At 36.4% G+C, this 18,865-nt stretch overlaps 2 protein-coding genes across 2 annotated transcripts; one reads left to right on the plus strand and one right to left on the minus strand.

The window, feature by feature from the left end:
* Nucleotides 1–1,706: 1,706 nt before the first annotated feature.
* Nucleotides 1,707–8,571, plus strand: LOC113095897 (probable glutamate receptor). Its single transcript, XM_026261217.1, has 10 exons — nt 1,707–1,862; nt 2,340–2,415; nt 3,914–3,945; nt 4,089–4,268; nt 4,395–4,621; nt 4,763–4,860; nt 6,055–6,272; nt 6,374–6,593; nt 6,775–7,019; nt 7,159–8,571. Exons 1-10 carry the CDS (start codon nt 1,860–1,862, stop codon nt 7,237–7,239), a joined length of 1,380 nt encoding a protein of 459 aa, XP_026117002.1. The 5' UTR covers nt 1,707–1,859; the 3' UTR covers nt 7,240–8,571.
* On the minus strand, nt 8,051–18,738 carry plch2b (phospholipase C, eta 2b). The gene is made up of 20 exons (XM_026261216.1): nt 18,006–18,738; nt 16,824–16,970; nt 16,163–16,408; nt 15,920–16,047; nt 14,877–15,047; nt 14,671–14,764; nt 14,389–14,592; nt 14,114–14,234; nt 13,768–13,939; nt 13,553–13,660; nt 13,382–13,459; nt 13,179–13,282; nt 12,058–12,146; nt 11,757–11,942; nt 11,441–11,548; nt 11,200–11,324; nt 11,036–11,120; nt 10,558–10,704; nt 10,396–10,475; nt 8,051–10,283 (listed from the first exon to the last, which is right to left on the minus strand). The coding sequence occupies exons 1-20, from the start codon at nt 18,232–18,234 to the stop codon at nt 9,096–9,098; spliced, it is 3,810 nt and encodes a 1,269-aa protein (XP_026117001.1). The 5' UTR covers nt 18,235–18,738; the 3' UTR covers nt 8,051–9,095.
* Nucleotides 18,739–18,865: the final 127 nt, after the last annotated feature.

The raw sequence follows: 18,865 nt of genomic DNA on the forward strand, positions 1-18,865 counted from the left end.
AAAAAAGTTATGTAATTACATAATGTATGACACTTGTAGTGCATTACTCGTTAGATCAAAAAGTAATCTGATTTCATAATGCGCATCATTGTAATGCGTTTTTTTACTCAAAACATCAAAAAGTAATCTGATTACGCAATGCATGTTACTTGTAATGCTTTCCTTACTCATAACATCAAAAAGTAATCTGATTATGTAATGTGTGTTATTGTAATGCGTTTCTTTACTCATAACATCAAAAAGTAATTTGATTATGTAATGTGCGTTATTGTAATGCGTTTCTTTACTCATAACATCAAAAAGTAATCTGATTATGTAATGTGCGTTATTGTAATGCGTTTCTTTACTCATAACATCAAAAAGTAATCTGATTATGTAATGTGCGTTATTGTAATGCGTTTCTTTACTCATAACATCAAAAGTAATCTGATTACGTAATGCATGTTACTTGTAATGTGTTTCTTTGTTACATCAAAAATTAATCTGATTAGGTAATGCACATTACTTGTAGTTAATTACTTGTTAGATCAAAAAGTAATCTGATTAGGTAATGCATGTTACTTGTAACACATTACTTTACTTGTAACATCAAAAAAGTAATCTGAATGTATTATGCATGTTACTTGTAATGCATTACCCCCAACACTGATCATTTCAGATAAGACTGAAAAAATGTATCACTAGGTTTTCTCAGAGGAGGGCTATGATAGAAATGTGCATGTCCATTTTGAACATAATCAGAATAAACAAATAAAAAAGGGTAAATATCCATACTCTGGTGCACTGGAGGGAGCATCTGAGTGGTTTCCGCAGTTGTACCTTGACAGGCTGTAGAGAATTCCGATGGAATCATGTCTTCATGTTCTAATATCAAAGATACGTGAAGTGCAACTTGTATGAAGTTGTATGAAGCCTTTGCAATATTTTTCATATATATATATTTTTTATATATTTTATAGTTTTCACATGATTTGATATAATTGTATTGATTAGTTTGTTAAATTCACATACTTTATCTGTTTGATTATTGTCTTATATTTAATATATTATATCTTCAGTTTAAACCATAACCGCATGCTGTCCACTCAAGTGGACATCTGAAGATCTCTTTGAAACATTTGTAAAAAATTTTTTATAGTTTTTCATGCCCTAAGAGCAATAAAAATCCTGACTGAGGTTATCATAATTCATGCATGAAAGGGTAAATAATAATATTAGTATTGTTGTTATTACTACTATCCTCAGCATCGATTCGCTCGCTATCATTATGTTTTAAACATATTTTCGCTTTCTATTTTCCTTTGAATATAAAGACCATCTTTTAATGATACTGTAAGTGATTTGTGTGTGTGTGTGTTTTTGTCCATATTATTAATAGCATTGCTATTTTATTTTGTCATTTTTTTAAACAATCTGAGATTAATTAATATTTTCTTTTTTCATCAGAATTTGAAGACCATCTATTAATGTACTGTATATGTGATCTTTGTTTACTTTATGCTATGCGTTATCATTTTTCCCACATACACTGTTAGAGGTCACGCCAGTTAACGTGTTCAATATTAGGCCATACTGACCTAAAACACTAAAATTAGACACAAATGTAATTTTCTATATCGTCTCTATCTAACATATTCTGGAAGTAGGCCTATGTCAGATCCAGAATTCATCCTGCTCCAGAAAAATCAACCCACGTTTCATAATAAGCGTTAGGATGACTTTCTCCACCCCCCAAAACCCATTGGCTTTTCCCAAGCCTTTAGGGAGAACCCTCTAATTCATTATTGCAAAGCACAGCACTGTCTTGATCGGCATCAGTGTCAGTTCAGCCACAGCAGTGAAATTTCACAGCAGACATAATGGTAAGTGTGAGACTGCGGGGTTGCTGTTTGATTGATAGATGCTTATAAAGTCAGTAATGTCCGTCTGATTTGAAGAATGTTGGAAGCTCTGAAAATACATTGGTGGTCACATTGTAGTATTAGTACTGTCAGTAACTTTAACAAAATATAAAGAAGTCATATAAAATCTGATTGTACATGTTATGTATATTTATATATGCATATTATATGATTTTACATTTTAAAATGCACACACACACACATATATATAATTTAAAGGACATACTGACCACTTATTACATTTATTAATACTAAATAGTCTGTAGAAAGATGACTGTAGTATTGTGAGTTGTATTAAATAGACTATACATAATTTAATATTACATTTAATATTGTAAGTGTAATAAGACCTTTTTATGTAAATACATATAAATATTGTAATCTATAAATGTTTAAAAATGTGTTCAAATATAAACAGTCCGATTGTTTGGCTTGCAGGTCAGAATCAGCAACATGTTGGGAATTGTCTCTTTATGCGTAGTATTGCTGCTGGGCACAGAGGTCTGCATAGCAGGTATTTCTAAAGTTGATATAATGTAATGTAAAAGATAAATATTCTTGTTCTGCAGTTACTGTGTTTTTGTCTCATGTGAAAATGTTATGATGTAATGGCATCACGCAGCAAATCATTTTATTTCTTATATAGAATCAGTTCTGTTTCTGCAAGGAATACAGTAAAGGCATTACTTTTACAGCATCCCGTGTAAATTCATAAACAGCAGCTATGATGAAATCTGTGCCAACTCGTCTTGTCCTCGCCGCATGAAGTTCTTGAATTTCACAGGCCTGTCATATGATAAATGGCTGAACAGTCAGCTGGACACATCATCAAAGATAGTGACCACATCCTGCTTGGCACACTTCAATCCCCATTCTGACAGAGAGGACGTCAGCCAGCTGAAACCTTCTCAAAAATAGTTATAAATCAATTCAAAGCCTTGAACAAGCAGAACAGTGTTTAAGACAAGCCAAGCTATGACAGCATGTCGAGAACCCTCTGTGTCTGTCATAAATTCAATAGGAGGAGCTGATGAGTGTCAACATCACTTTATGGTGCTGATGGAGTCCTGAGGGCTTCGCCGAACTTTAGCTTCAGATACTCTTTGACTGCCCTTACCAGGCCTTCGTGATCAAGTGGAAAAAAAAACAGTAACTCCAATTAGTCACAGTTCAGGCCTGCAATGAGATTGTTTTTCTAAGAAAGAATAAAAACACAGTCAAACGTTGCGGGTTCCGGAAACCCGGACGCAGCCGTGCCATTCACTCATCATCTCCCAGAGATTCGCAGACTGATCGAGGATGGGGCTTTTTCGCTAAAGATTGCTGCCAAACAAAAGGTTCTCTGATGACTCTGGCTACTTTAAGATGGATCTATTTGTGACTCAAATGCAGCAGGAAACGAGACTCCCAGCCAGAGAACTGATTTGGCAGATCAATAGAGGAGCCACTGAAATCTTGGCCACGTCTCTCTGTGTCAACTTGAGGTCACTTTTGAACAAACACACTCTTGAACAGATCTGAGGCTTTCAAATGTGTTTACTCAGTAGGACAGTAGTATCGACTTCAATCCATTTCATTCAACCTTTTGTTTTAACTGAAATTCTTATTGACGTTATGAACAGGGTCCTGTGATGAGATCTTAGTATTATCTACACTTCCATTGAAAAGTTAGAATTTTAGAAAAAGAAATGAATTGTTTTCAGCAAGGAAATAGAATTGAAATGAATTGCGTTCTATTCACCATGTATAACTGTTTGCATAAAAATATTAAGCAACACGACAGTTGTCAATATTGATATTTCGAAAAATGTTATATATATATATTCAAATTGAAACCAGTTATTTTAAATGATAACCATTTCATATAATTTTTATCAAATAATTGCAGTTTTGGTGAGCACATAAGATACCTCTTTTAAAAAAAAATCTTACAACCCAACCTTTTGAACAATACTGTATATAAATGTATATTTATAATAATTATATTAATCAGATTTTATTATCATTTTCAGCAAGGCAAGAGCTGATAATTACCACCATAAAGGTAAGGTTAAAAATAAGTAAAAAAATTATGAAATATTAGTTTTTTATATATAATTGATATTAGCAATAATATAAATAATAGCAAATATTTATATGAATATATAATTTTAGATTATATTAACAATTTATATATTTTAATTTCAGCAAGACCCCTACACAATGAGCAAGGGCTCGCAGTTGGAAGGCTACTGTATGGATCTGCTCGCTGAGCTGGCGAAGAAGCTGGGTTTCAAATATAAAGTTCACCTGGTAAAGGATGGAGCGTACGGCCGACAGGATGAAGGTGGAAACTGGAATGGAATGATTGGGGAGGTTGTTAGAGGGGTATGTGATGTGCTTTACAGAATAGACAATAGTACTGGGATTGCACTGATGCATATAAATCAAAAAGCAGCTCAGTGATATTAATACTTCCTATAGCGTCAAACCTTTCACGTGTTTTGTTCACAGGAAGCTGATCTCGCCGTGGCTCCCCTCACTCTCACTGCTGCCCGGGAGAAGGCTGTGGGAATGACAAAACCTTACATGCAGACCGGAATCAGTATCCTCCTCCGCAAAGATATCGTTTCTGAAGAGGCCGGGTTTTTTGACTTCCTCTCCCCCTTCTCTGGGGAGACCTGGTTGGGCATCCTGATTGCATACTTTGTGACTGCAGTCTGCATCTGCATTGTGGGAAGGTCAGAGAAAGGAGGAGAACACCAGAGACACATAGTACAAGAGCCCTTACTCATGCTGTACTGCACTGCTGTCATGTTTTCCAGGATGGTTTCTGAATAGAGTTCTGAAACTCAATTCTGCGTTTGTCTTTTTGTATCAAGGTTGAGTCCATGTGAATGGAGTCAACCTGAGACGGAGCCAAATCGCATCACTCTTCTCCACAGTTTGTGGTATGCTGCGGGAGCCTTAAGTCTGCAGGGTAATCATCTAAATGAATGTTATAGCAGTTTTTATGGGTCATGCACTGAAAACCCCAAAGTCCTGGTCCTTTGAATGCAGAAAATATTTGATCATCTTTCCAGTGTCCATGCACCATATATTTTATGGCCATTTTGATCTGGTTTACTTACTGTTCTGGCAACATCTGTGGAATCTTCACCAAAATTATTTCAGATCAAGCCTAACAGTTATCGCCTACTCAATTTTTTTTGTGCATGTTAAAAGTTGTTTTGCATAACCTTATTGGTGCACAATGGAAGTTTTATATACAATAATGATATTTCTGTCAATGTTAATTTAGTAGTATTTATATACTATTATATCGTTTTTATTAATATTATGAATTAGCATTTGTTTTTATTTTTTCTGTTTTCATTTTAATTTTGTTATTTGATTTTATAATGGTTTTATTATTTTTTATTAATATTAATTTGTAATAATAATACTGTTTAGGCTTAATTTATTTTTATTTCAGTTTTAGTAATATTTATTTCCAGATGCTTCAAATTAAATTTAAAGATATATATTATTTATATCTAATATTTATATTATTTGAGCTTTATTTTAGCTTTTCAGACCTTTTGTTTTAGTTTGTTTTATAAAACTATTTAGGTTTATTTGTATTTTGTATTCTTTTTTAGCTATTTTAGTAATTTTAGTGCTTCAAATTAAACTTATTTTATTTAGTTGCCGAGACACAATTTTTCTGATTTTCAGTTAGTGTGTTTTTCATCTAATAATTATTTTATTTCAGCTTTATTTAAACTAACAATTTTTTTAATGATAATAACACTGCTGTCCATAAACAGAAAATAGTCTAGCTAGCAGCATTTACATTTTTTCAAAGTAGTGCATTAACAAATTTGCTGGTGAAGACGCCAAACAGGAAGTGAAGCTCTATTTTAGAGATGATTTGGTGTAAGAAAACAAAACTTGGAGAATGTCCTTGCTGCCATATCCTTATAGAGTCATGCCTGCACCTCCTACATATCAAAAGATATAACCAATAATATACTTATAACCTTTAAATGGATTGTCGTTAAAAACAGGTATATGCAGCCCTATAATGTATTTTCCAGTATAGTCAGATATATTTCACTGGTATATCATTTTTTCCTGTCGTTGATAACGAAAGGTTAACATCTTTTCCTCTAATTTGTTTTGCTTTCTGCAGGTGCAGGCCCTCACCCTAAAGCTGTGTCAGGAAGGGTTATCAGTTGTACCTGGTGGTTGTTTGCCGTCGTGCTCCTGGCCTGTTATTTTTCCAGCCTCAGTTCCTCTCAGGGGTCTGACTCTGCACCGCTCATGATTAAAGGTTTTGAGGACTTGGCTAATCAGGATGTAATAGAATATGGAACACTTGCCGGCTCCTCCACCCTCGCCTTCTTTAAGGTCGAATCACATGAATTATATGCACTTTCTTCTGATTACTCAGATTCATTCCTGCCAGATGTTACAGAAAAGATTTCCTAACCTGTTGTCTTTTTGCGCAGAACTCGAATAACCCATCTTACCGTCGCATCTATGAGCACATGGAGCGGAGAAAGAGTTTTGTGTCCTCCATGGATGAGGGTGTCCAGAGAGCAAAGGAAGGAAACTATGCTTTTATTGGAGAGTCAGTGTCCTTGGACTTAGCTGTGGCACGACATTGTGAACTGGTCCGGGCGCATGAGGTCATCGGGATGAGAGGTTACAGCATTGTAACTCCTCTTGGTGAGGCAAACATATTTAAGCAGGTTTTTAAAAAAAAACATCAACACTTTCTCCAGTGAAAAAAATCTATCCCCTGTAGTTTCTCACAACAAAATCCACATATTTGTTTAGAACAGTTTTGAGCTGTTTGCAGTGGTATGTTTGTGGAATGGTTTTAATGCCACGGTATGTTTTGGAACAGGATCTCCCATGCTGAAGAACCTGAGTGTGGCCATCCTGCAGCTGAGTGAGGCTGGGGAGCTAGCGTACCTGCGCACTAAATGGTGGGCCAGCAGCTGTATACCGGATAGTGCCAAAGGCTCGTCTCTGAGGGCACATAGCATGAAGGGCATCTTCCTGGTTCTGGCTATAGGCCTTGGGATTGGAGTGCTGCTCTCCTTGTTTGAACTCACCTCAAAGTCTCGCAGCACTGCAGGGGAGCAGAAGGCAAGTAATACACACACACACACACGCACACTTGTTAAACTTAAGCACAGATTTCAGCTGTACAGCAGCACATGTTGGTATGTGTTTTTGTTCATTATAATACAGTAAGGTGAAAATAAATCTGTTCTCATCCGTACAGAAATCCTGCTGCGCAGTTTTGACTCAGGAGTTGAGCCGGCGTTTGAGAATGACCAAGACAAAGGGAGACCAGGAAACCTAAAATGCTCAGCAACATTAATGTAATATGCAAGTCTTACATAGCACAATGACTTTACTGTTCATAGGTCTGAACATTATCTGGTGCTAGGTATTATTACTATTTTCCAAGTTAGATAATTATATATTCTTTAACATTTAATATTTCAGCTGATTTAGATAAGATGTACTAATTTTCATATGGGGAGAGTGGGGTGAGTTGAGCCAGTTTTTAATTACCAGCTCCCCGTGACCCTAATAAGGACAAAGAGGTTTGGATAATGGAATGGATGGATGGATGGATGACTTCTTAACATTTTTATTTAAAGATACAGTTCACAACTATGAAGGCATTTTTTGAATTATTTAAAAATGTAAGAACAAAATAAAGTTTCAATTGAAGAAATAAATTGCAATTGACCAGGCTAATATTTCTCAACATCCCACTTAAAAATGTTGCAAAAAAACGCAAATGGCCAATTTTCATAAAGCAAGGTCTATTTCAATTTTTTTCTAAATAATATCAAGTTCAAAACAAAGAACAACATCAAAAATTTTTTGTCTAAAATTAATGAATTATTACATAGAAGTACAGTAAAATAATACTTTATAATCATAGGAAGTGGTGAGCCAATGGCTCAACTTACCCCATGACTTTTGGCTCAAATTACCCCACTCTAATCATTTTAACCAACTTGTCCTGCAGTTTAGAGCTAACATCATGCTAAAAGTACAGTCTCATATAATAACTTATTAAAGTGCAAACACAATATATTCTTTCAGATTTGTCTGTAACTGTCTGTAATTGAATCCTTGAACATAAACAAATCACTTTGAACATAAATGTAGCAATTATTGCATGGACCTCTTTCTATCACAGGGTGAGTAAAATGGACAATTCTCCATATATATCACCAATTTTGTTTAAGGTTGTTTAAGGGTGTCTAGAAACAAGGGGTGGCTCAACTTCCCCACATGCCCAAATCACCCTGCTCGTCCCTATTTGTATACAAAACTGAATAATTTAATTTAATAATTTAATAATAATAATAAAAAACATTTTACATTTAAATCAAGCTGCCTGTTTGTTCAGTAAAGCTGTTGCAATGAGACACTTTTTTTTTTATCTTTCAGCAAAATATCATGCAGTTTGTATAAGATTGTTCTCATGTATTCAATCTTGAAACAATATAGAACCTTCTTTAGACCAGAATTATGAATCAAAATGTTAAATATAGAATCTATTTTGTTAACAAAGGACAAAGATTGAGGACAAGTGGAAAGGAAATTTGATTTTATGTTTGTTAAATTCTGTACACCAGAGGAACTGTTTGTAACAAATTCAAAACAAGAACAAGTACAAAAAAAGTACAAGTAAAAATGAATAAATGGAATGAATAAAACATACACCTCTTACTATCACAAAAGAGGTATGCATTCTGGCACCATGTATATTAATGAATTAATAAACCCGATTAAACACCAAAGTGTGATTGCATTTTTTTAACAAAGATGAGTAGAAACATATGTTTAGTTTAGTTTTAAACTGTGAATTGCAGCTTCCAAAAGAAAAAAAGCACCCCACCCCCCCCAAAAGGCCCAGATAGCATAAGATGTTAAGTAAGATTTAAACAAGATAATACTTGTACAAATAACAAATTTTAATTTTTGTAATTGCTTTTCTTCTCTTTTTTTACAGTGCTGGTGATGAATCAAAAAAATATATTAAAAATGCACCATAAATGAACATGAGTGAGATCTCTTGGAAGGTCAAATAGAAAAGCCTATTTTTGTTTTACTCAAGTTCTAGTCATTTCAACCAGCATGGAAAGAGCATTAATTTAGCATAATGTATAATTTAGAAAAGGCACTGTTTGGGCCTTATGTCTCATCTCTGAAAAACAGTGGTGAATGGCAGCGAATCTCACTCATTTTCTGCTCAAACAGGGCATTCATTTCCCTCTGCAGTGTGCCCATCGACTGCTGCTGGTTGTCAGGGAAACGAGACGGCAGAGTACTCAGGTCAAGGCTGTCCAAACTACTTCGGCTGCTTGATTCGCTCTCTGTGAGGTTGTGATTATTAGGAACAGGGTTTTTTGTTGCAGAGTAACTGCACTGAGGCAGAGGAAACTGGTTGAGGAAGTCTTTCCTAATGTGATGGGGTGTGTTTGGTGCCAAGGGTGGATGGCGTCTTGGGACGCTTCGTGATCTGCGTCCTATAAATGGTGAATCTTTGGGAGACGGTGTGTCTGGGTCATTCATGCGTCTGCTCAGCACAGGGGTTGCCGGGATTGACCATGTCTGCCACTCAGGATTAAGTCTAGCATCTAAAGAACGTCCAAATTTATTCCTGAGCACCATGTTTCTGGTGTTTAACGTTCCACTGGAAGGATCTAGTATACCATCAGGTATTGGATGGAAATTTAAGGGTTCACACTCTTCTTGAGGTTCATACATCTCAGCTTCCTGCTCTGAAGCCTTAATGACAGATTTAACACCTGAGATCTGCTTGGACAGGGGCTGATTATTCAGTGTAGAAGTGGGAACCTTCATCTTAGACACTGCTACGTTCGTAAACTCACACTCCGGTTTATTTCTTTTTGGAACAGTCAACTCTCTGGTATCCTGGAGGTGTGATTGAACCACAGAGGTCTGAATTTCCAAGTGTGAACTGTCTTTTGAATCAAATGCTAAGTTGGTGTAGTCCATAGCCACTCCTGCTCCACCCGAGCATGTGATGGAGGACAGGTGGCGCCGTGCCACATGAGATCCTTCTGGCTCCTGAAAACAGACCTTATGTGCCCTTTTCAGGGGTTCACTTTGAGCTCCTCTGAGTAAAGATGCAGACTGGGAGGTGCTCCTGCTGCCTTTCGAGCTCACGTCGTCACTGTAACGTCTGTTTAGAAAGTCTTCTTTGGTGTAGCAGTCGGCTGAGCCCTTCACCACTTTTGCTTGGTTCTTTCTACCTTTGCGCAGGAAGATTGGACCAAAAGATGTCCTTGTGCCATCTGCAGAGGTCTGCATAAGGTTTTTCTGGATTAGCTGCTTTACTGCATTGCTTGATTTGACCTGATGATAAATATATCGGCAGAACAATTTTATAATATTAAAATGGCGATTAACAGTCGAAACTTCTAAACACTGACAAAGATAGATTAACGAAAAATCGAATAATAGTTACCTTCCCTGTGATGTCATTAATGGCAACATGGACAAAGATAGATGCTTCTTCCATACCTTCTAAATAGACATGTCGATAGCCTGCGGAGCAAGGAAATAATATAAGGCTGACTGACTAAACTATTGAAAATTATATAATGCATGTCACCAAATGGTTATTTACCTGGCATCATGCTTTTAAATGCTATGGTTCTCTGTCCAATGAAGTCTCGTCCAATTGGATCATGGTCCCAAACCATGAAGCGTACTAAGGCAATCTGAGGCATGTGCAGCGTATACACTAGGGTCTCCTCCCACATGGGGTTAAAACCTGTTCATGTGGCATTAAAACATTGGCAATGTCTTACATTTGGCTGCACTATACTAAAATATGTTTGTGAAATGAATGATTTTTGTAAGCCATAACTGCCTACACACACAGACAGACACACACATATATATGGGAAATCGTGGCCTAATGGTTAGAGATTTGGACTAGTAGTCCAAAGGTTGTGAGTTTGAGTCTCAGGCCGGCAGGAATTGTAGATGGGAGGAGTGAATGTACAGTGCTCTCTCTCTCCACCTTCAATTGCATCTAACGCTTATAAGTTTCAATTAAAGTAATACCAAGTTTTGTTTGCACAATCCAGATTTGTACTTACCGTTGTCATCCACTACTCTTGTCTGCTGTTTATTGCAATCAACAGGCAATCCGATAATCTCCACTTCCACAAAGGGATCTATGATCTGGACAACAAAACATTTAATCTCAGACAGTTTGTTACATATGATTATTTCCTTTTCTTTTCAGTATGAGTGAACTCACCTCTCCTCTGTCCCCTAACATGGAGTCTTTTGGCTTCGGTAGCTGCTGGCCACTAATTATCTTGAGAACTAGCTGAGATTTCCTGTGTCCTGGCAAAGGGTCTTCCAGCATAGGATTAAAGGCACCTGAGGACAATAATTATGTGTGGTGAAAATTGCCTTTCAAAGAAAATAATAAATAAAATGCATCAAAGAAATGTGTCTCTCTTTTTGTTGACTGTACTCTAGAGGCACCAACTTACCTTTACACATGCATTTTGGCTTTAGTACATAGCCGCAGTTCCCATTCACTGCAAATTTTGCCCTGTTCAGCTGTAGCATACGGCCTTCTGTTTGATAGTTGAGAGCGACTGGAAAGATGAAACAACATTTCAAACAAATGCATGGCGCAACTGTGATTTATAGAAAAAAAGAGAAAGCCATCAGCCACAGCAAGGATTCATTGCTGTTCAAATCAAAGTCCTCGCTGTTTCATCATTAATAAAAAACAACAGGATTCAATGATAATTAGAAAGGAAATTATTCATTGTAAATCAAAGAAAAAAAGCTAATTCATACCTAAATGACATCCTGCATTCCAAAAAGGCTGAGGATTGAAGTTGCTAGAATCAACACGGTAGTTGGAAGGGTAGACTCGTAAGAGCTGTCGTTGGTTAAAGCGAACTAACTGAGCAGGCTTTAGCTGTAGAATCTGGTTCGTTAGGCTTTCGTTTAAGGAGGACACTTGCCAGCTGCACACGTATGCTGCAACACACATGCAGTTTATTTAGACATAAACATCAAGAACACTTTTATAGTTTCTGCTCTATTACTTATGTGGATATTATTGAGGTTGCAACTGCATTCAAATGTGTCTTACCTTGAGTTTCTATATCATGAACTCGCACTGACTTTGTGTATTTGACCAGATCAGAGAGGGCACGAGAAAGTCTCATTGTTTTCCTCCGTCTGAAGAAAATTTGCATAAAACACGGACTATCATTAGTCTGGACAGATATAGATGCCACTGTAAAAATTGTGTTTGTAAGAATGCTACAATAATACTATGCAAGTGAATTTTTTTTAAATTATATTTAATAAGACAATCAGTGTTGTATAGCATTAATTTTAGTATTGGGATACTATTATATATTTTTTTTTATTTGATTTATTCTTATATTTTCTGTTTTCATTTTAATTTGAGTTAATGTTTTGGTAATTTTTTTTTGTTTTTTATGTCTATAATTTTTATTTTTTGTTTTAGCAATATTTTAGCACAGCACGATAAATGGTAACACTTTACAAAAGGTTTATTATTTAATATTTGTTAATTAATTAACCAATATTAACCAAGCAATATTTTATTCAATCAATATTAATCTTTGTTAACATTAATTAATAAAAATACAACTGTTCTCAGTGAGTTCAAGTTAGCTCAGGTCCATTAATTCATATTAATATATGTGGTTTTTATTAATGTATTGGTAAATGTTGAAATTATTATGAACTGAGATTAATAAATGCTTTACAAGTATTTTTCATTATTAGCTTATGTTAACAAATTTTATAAATGGAGACTTACCACAAAGGCCTGAAATAAAATAAGTTTAGATTTTTTGTATATATTTTATCTCAGTTAATTGTTTTTCAAGTAACAAGCTTTCTTCTTTTTTTTATGGTTAAATATTTCCATTTTATTTTCTAATAAAAAATACAGCATTTCGTTTCCAGAATTCTATATTTGATATTTTATTGAGCAGTGATGTAGATTAGGGAGTTATGTTATAATTAATTTAATTAACATCTATTGAACTATTAAAATATACAGTCATGAATATTTAGGCACCAAAATACCATCTTGTCAGTATTTATTTTTTAAATTTTTTTAACTGTGACTTTCTGGCAACCTCAGATGCCAGTTTTTCTTCACTGTAAATTAAACTGAATATTTTACAGTTCACAGTAAATTCAACATCAAACTGTATCTCCTGAAATACTCACTTGCCATAGTTGATGACCTGTTTATCATTACTGCTTGGAATTTCCTGCTCATTATCAGAGTCATTCAGCATGGGCTTCTTTTTTAACTTGACCCGTTTTTTCTTCTGAAACACAGAATACGGAACACTGTAACACTAGTATAATGCTGCTTTTGTGATATTTCTCTGGAAATATAACGTGTCTAGTGCAAAGTCCTTGCAGACCTTGCGCCTGAAGCTGTCCATGAACAACCTCTGTGAGCGTTTCTTTGATTCTTCGCCCATCTCCGGTGCTCCTGTGCTCTGTACTCCAAAACACAGCAGCTTTTAGTTAAACACTCCAGACAGGAAACAGTCCAATTATTCTAATGTAGAAAAAAGGAAAAAGCATCTCACATCTCCATTCATTGGCTCCTCTTCCTCCTCATCCTCTTCACCGCTGTCTTCATCAGACACATCTCCCTCCTCTGCATCAGCATCAATGTTTGCTGGCAGCTTCTTTCCCTGGAAAGCACCGCAGTGTCAGTTTCATTTCCATGACTTAGTTCAAGAAAATTCTACTTCCAACTTTACTTAATGTTTTCCATGACAAGGGTAATATATTACCTCACCTTGACAAGCACTTTCCCCTTTAAAACCTCTGGAGATGGCAGACGCCTGGACTCATTCATATTTATATTTGACAGGTCCAGTTTGTCCTGCAGCACTTCCAGGAGATATTGAGCCATTTTCTTCTGCTGAGGCACAGTGCAGTGGTTCTCTATAGAAAGGATCACTGGATATCTGACAGTGGAAGAATTAGTTATTATATTATATTATATATATATATATATAATAAAATGAATGTTAAATAAATAGCATTTCTTTATTTTTTTACTATTATCATTACTATTATCATTAATTTTTATTTATTATTAATTGATAAAATTCATGAAAACTATTAAAAATGCCACTTACTGTGTTTTGGCAAATGCATATTTGTTGATTGTCTCAACAACATCTTTAAAGAGGATTTTTGAGGTAAGTGTGTACCCATGATGCACAATGGGTTCCCCATCAGGACCATCCCAGCAGTCAACTGGAGAGGCAGAGAAAAACGGCGTCATTTAAAGGATAACATTTTGTTTAATGATTGTAAAAACCTCATTGTAATGTATTTTCTTTTGATCAACACTTTATCCAAGAAGACATCTACTTTGATTCACAGTATAGGCTGAGAGAAGCGTTTCTACCTTCCACACAGCGACAGCCTGCTTGAAGCACATACGCATACATATCAACCCGAGACTGAGACAGCAGCTGATCTCCAGTCAGGTAGGTGTTGTGAGATGATGCAATGTAGTAGTTTGTCAACGGCTGTGTCATGTCCTGATTTACTTGATAGTGTTCTGGGTTGAAGATGTCCCCTGCAGGGCTACGCATGTAGTTGGTGAAACCTTAGAAAGCAAGATAAATGTGGTAAACATCCGATGATACAACAGCCATAAAAAGATGAAGCAAAGAAAGTCTCTCACCATCAATACCCAGCACCATATGTGTTTGGTTTTCAGAACATGGCTCAAACTGGTTGATGATCATCTTGCAGTAGTCTTTGGTCACATCTACCATCTAGGAAAAAAACAACATATACCAATTACAAATATGATGGTTCAAGTCCATCAAAAGAGCAACATAATTAACAAATAACTATGTGAAGATATGCAAAATGAATCACACCAGCCTTTTGCTCATTTTCCAAGAAGTGTTGGAGGTCGTTTAGGTCCATGTGCTCTTTGTGGTTGCTGTAGGTGATCATTAGTAAGTAAAGATCTCGGCGTGTCGAGATCAGCTTGTAAAAAGTACAGAATTCCTCAAATGTCAGTGACCCCTGGTTTTCATCAGTGTCAGCCTCCTGTGAATGCACAAAGTTTTTCCATTTTTTTTTTAATGAAATAATTTGTGAAATATAATCTTACACATTTGTCGTAGACCCATGAATGAGGTGTCAAATCAACCGGCTTACTGAGGAGAGGTGTGCAATCGGTTTGCGCAACTGATGAAAAAGTGGGCAAAAAGATCCCATAGACTTGCATTGATGGAATGTTCATGAATTTGAATCTCTACTGTTACTTAATATTCTTCCTAAATAGATATCTATTTTTTTGTTTGTACTTTTAAGTGAAAGTAGTGTTATGGCATTGGTTGCAGTAGAAATATGTCTCCGTTAAGGATTAGAGGCTCTCGAGTTAAGACCTCAACCAGTTTCAGACAACGCCATCTGTTCAGAGTGAACCATATGTTACATACTCACCGAGCGTAACAGCACTCTGTAAGTGTTTTAAACCAATATAATGTGGCAACTTTTACATCAACTATACAGAAATAACACAAAGTAGTGTAAGACTTTTCTAAAACAGCAGCTAGAAGAGTAATAAAAGAATCCTAAAAATGTATCATGGTTTTCACAGAAATATTAGGCATCACGACTGTTTTCAACATTGATAATAAGGAGTATACCAGATCAGCATATTAGAATGATTTCTGAAGGATCATGTGACACTGAAGACTGGAGTAATGATGCTGAAAGCTCATCTTTGCCATCACAGGAATAAATTATAATTTAAAATATATTCACATTTTCTAAATTATTTTATATTGCTGTTTTTAACTGTATTTTGATCGAACCAATCCAGCCTTGGTAAGCATAAAAGATAGAAACACAATGAAACTGGTAGAGTATACCGTGTCTCCTTCTTGTTGTATTTTTAGATGTATATAATGTACCTGAAACATTTCTCTGACTTTCTGCTTTGGAAGGTTCACGTTGAGCTTGTGAAGCAGCTGTAAAACCTCTCCAATGCTCAGATTCCCATCTCCATTTTTGTCTGCTTCTGAAAAGGTCTGTCTCAACCATTTGCAGCAAGATGTAAGGAAACATGCACACACAGATTGCACAAACTGAAACAGGCCACTCTGGGTGGATACAGACCGTCACCCTTCCCTCTCAGTGGACACAGTTAAAAGGATATTGATCTCGTGTGCGTTGTCTTTTTGCCAGACTGTCCTCATCACTGATGCCTGCCAGAAGGTATTTAAGGCCAGTAATCCAGGTCCGTGCCTCTTCTCCATTCGTGGAAACCAAGTCAAGAGATTCCACGTGGTCTCCGTGGTAAATACTGAAGCAGCAGTTCGGATCAAAGTTATTGTTGGCAAATCGCCTGAAGACCTCCGTTCTCATCCCCTCACAGACCTCATGGATGGAGTCTATGGTGACTAAATGAAACAAGAACAGGAATAAACAGTATAGTACTCAGAGTAATTTTTTCAGTGATTCGGACAAAGCATTTTAATTCAACAGAGTATCCTTCAGAGACAATATAGCGGAAAAAACAATCCAATCCAGATATTTACACTTGTTATTCATTAAGACACCATGAAATCAATCACATGTGTGTTTAGTTTGAATCTACATGCTAATGCTAACGCAAATGTTAAAATGCACAACTTTCTCTTCCAGGAAAATGAAGCAAAAATACTTCAACAATCATTTGCTCATTGTAAGTAAGTAAAAGGAAATATTGTAAGTGAACAGAAAAGTGGGCTTGTCATGCAATTTAATAGCGTGTTTAAAATGACAAGCGCATGCAGATGTATCTCCGCAGCGCAAGCAGCTTTCTGTCAGACTCACTTTTGGCTCTTTCATGTTTTCTGGAGGGCCTCCAGCGGATGCAGGACTTGTGCTCGTCTAGGTAGAAGAGGCGCACCAGAGCCTTGGATTTTCCTTTCAGTTTAATCATCTGAGATCCGGCCTGCATACTGCAAATGCATCTCTCCACTGCAAATGCAAAAGAGGATTTTTATTAGTAGTATTTGGCTGCTCATGTGATAAACATGACCTACTGTTATAACTTGTGCCTGCCTATTTTTAACCAGACATGTCCTGGCTGGGATGTACTGTACTGCTGTGACCGTTCTCTGTAGAGCCCACCTTCCTGCCATTAAGTATAATGCTATTATATTAATACCTATTATATTAATACCACTGTCTTAATACATTAAGCCATATTAAGTGTTAAAGTTTTTTTATGAGAGGAAAACAGACGTAAAGTCCCCCTACTCACCCTACATATTTTCAACTTCTTTATTAAGAAAACTTTTGATTGAATGCAACTTTAAGGAAATCTTTTGACCGTCAGAGTTGAATTGTTCCAGCAGATTCTCAATCAGATTACACAGCTGCGTCACGCGCGCACAGGTTCATTGGGTGTTTTCTGTCTGCTGGCGTGCATCATGGAAACAGTACAGCACTAATGATGACAAACTCTTATTATATCAAAATAATTAGGTTGTATTGTTATGGAAAAAAAATTATAATAAAAACATAAATTTTTTATGGTCATATAGGTACTACAATAATATACTAGTGGCGTTTCAGTGGCTACTGATGTATTATTTTATATATCTTATATTTTCTGCTATGGACCAGGAGTCATCAAAGGTTACTTTTAACACTCAATTTAAGGTGTGTTTTCAAAAAGTTGCTTTGGAGGAGCGGATCAAGGACAGAGGTCATGTGACGCAGCTAGTCAGTCTAATCTCTGCGGATTGTTTGTGTCCATATGCCGTGAAGTGCGTTTCTCACGATGGCCAATCATTTAGGACACCGTCTTATTATATTAAGTGTACTCAAAACACTTAGTTAAAAGTTAATAACACGCGAAACGACTCTACACATAAAACTGAATACAGTATGAAACAATAACATTTTAGATCTGTTGGAAAGTGGCTGAAATTAAACCCAGCACCATTAGATCATTTAACCATTATAGTGAAAAAAGTGTAAGAATATGGGATTAATCTTCATTTTTACCTATGTGGCCCATTCTCCATTTCGGCGATGCAACAATACTTCCCCCTATCCAGAAGAACTCCTCAGCCAGACGGGAAATCGCAGCTTTCTGCCATAGTTTAGGTGAAGTCATTATAGAAGGAGAGGGCGATCTGAAAGGTGAAGGGGGCCTCCTGCCAGGACTGGGGGGCCGCCCGCTGAGAGAGAACAAGACTGGAGATGATGGTGCCATTGCCGGAGATGTATTCATTACTGCAGGACTGTTGTGTAGTCATAACCTAGACCTCTGGTCATGTCCCTCGCCTCGTATCAGTCCTGTGACTCATAAGGTCAGCTCTCTTCCACCGGCGGCATCCAGCGAGACAGGTGTTACTGAAATGATGAGCCAACACTTCTCAAGGGTAGCAATGTGCATGTGGACAGATTTAATTCCAGTCGGCACCTCTTTTTGATAGATCTTCTTTGTGATTGACCCTCCCTCTGGTCCATTGATGGTGTGTTTTCTTCAGATGCTCCAGGGTGAGTGTTCAATTGGACTGCTATTGTGGCGGTGCGTGCTGTGGCTGTGAGTTTAGGAGGAACTGGGACGGGAAGAGGAGTGCTCAGTAAATCTCTAATCCAGGATGAGGTGAAGGCATTACTCGTACTTGGGATTTACGTGTCTCATTGGTCGACTTGAGGAAAAGGATAGGGGATGATATATCAATATTTTCCTCTAATGCTAGTAAAGTAAAAACAATGCCAACTAACATGGTAACGTGAAAGATTTCATCACTGTATGTCGGTAAAACTCAAATCTGTTTTTTTTATCATAGAAAATATGAATTATAAAGTTTTAACATGTTCTCATGAACCAGAGCCAACATAATATAAATTATATA

The sequence above is a fragment of the Carassius auratus genome, unplaced genomic scaffold (assembly GCF_003368295.1).
Source record: "Carassius auratus strain Wakin unplaced genomic scaffold, ASM336829v1 scaf_tig00215808, whole genome shotgun sequence".
Taxonomy (NCBI): Eukaryota; Metazoa; Chordata; class Actinopteri; order Cypriniformes; family Cyprinidae; genus Carassius; species Carassius auratus.

What these genes read in the sequence shown, in the direction of transcription:
- plch2b (XM_026261216.1), bottom strand. Translation starts at nt 18,234, where the DNA reads ATGAATACATCTCCGGCAATGGCACCATCATCTCCAGTCTTGTTCTCT. An exon ending in AAAACATGAAAGAGCCAAAA is followed by an intron (nt 16,409 to 16,823) that starts GTGAGTCTGACA and finishes TGTTTCATTTAG; the next exon opens with TCACCATAGACTCCATCCAT. An exon ending in ATTTAAAAGCATGATGCCAG is followed by an intron (nt 10,476 to 10,557) that starts GTAAATAACCAT and finishes CTTGCTCCGCAG; the next exon opens with GCTATCGACATGTCTATTTA.
- LOC113095897 (XM_026261217.1), top strand. An exon ending in CACAGAGGTCTGCATAGCAG is followed by an intron (nt 2,416 to 3,913) that starts GTATTTCTAAAG and finishes TATCATTTTCAG; the next exon opens with CAAGGCAAGAGCTGATAATT. An exon ending in CCACCCTCGCCTTCTTTAAG is followed by an intron (nt 6,273 to 6,373) that starts GTCGAATCACAT and finishes CTTTTTGCGCAG; the next exon opens with AACTCGAATAACCCATCTTA.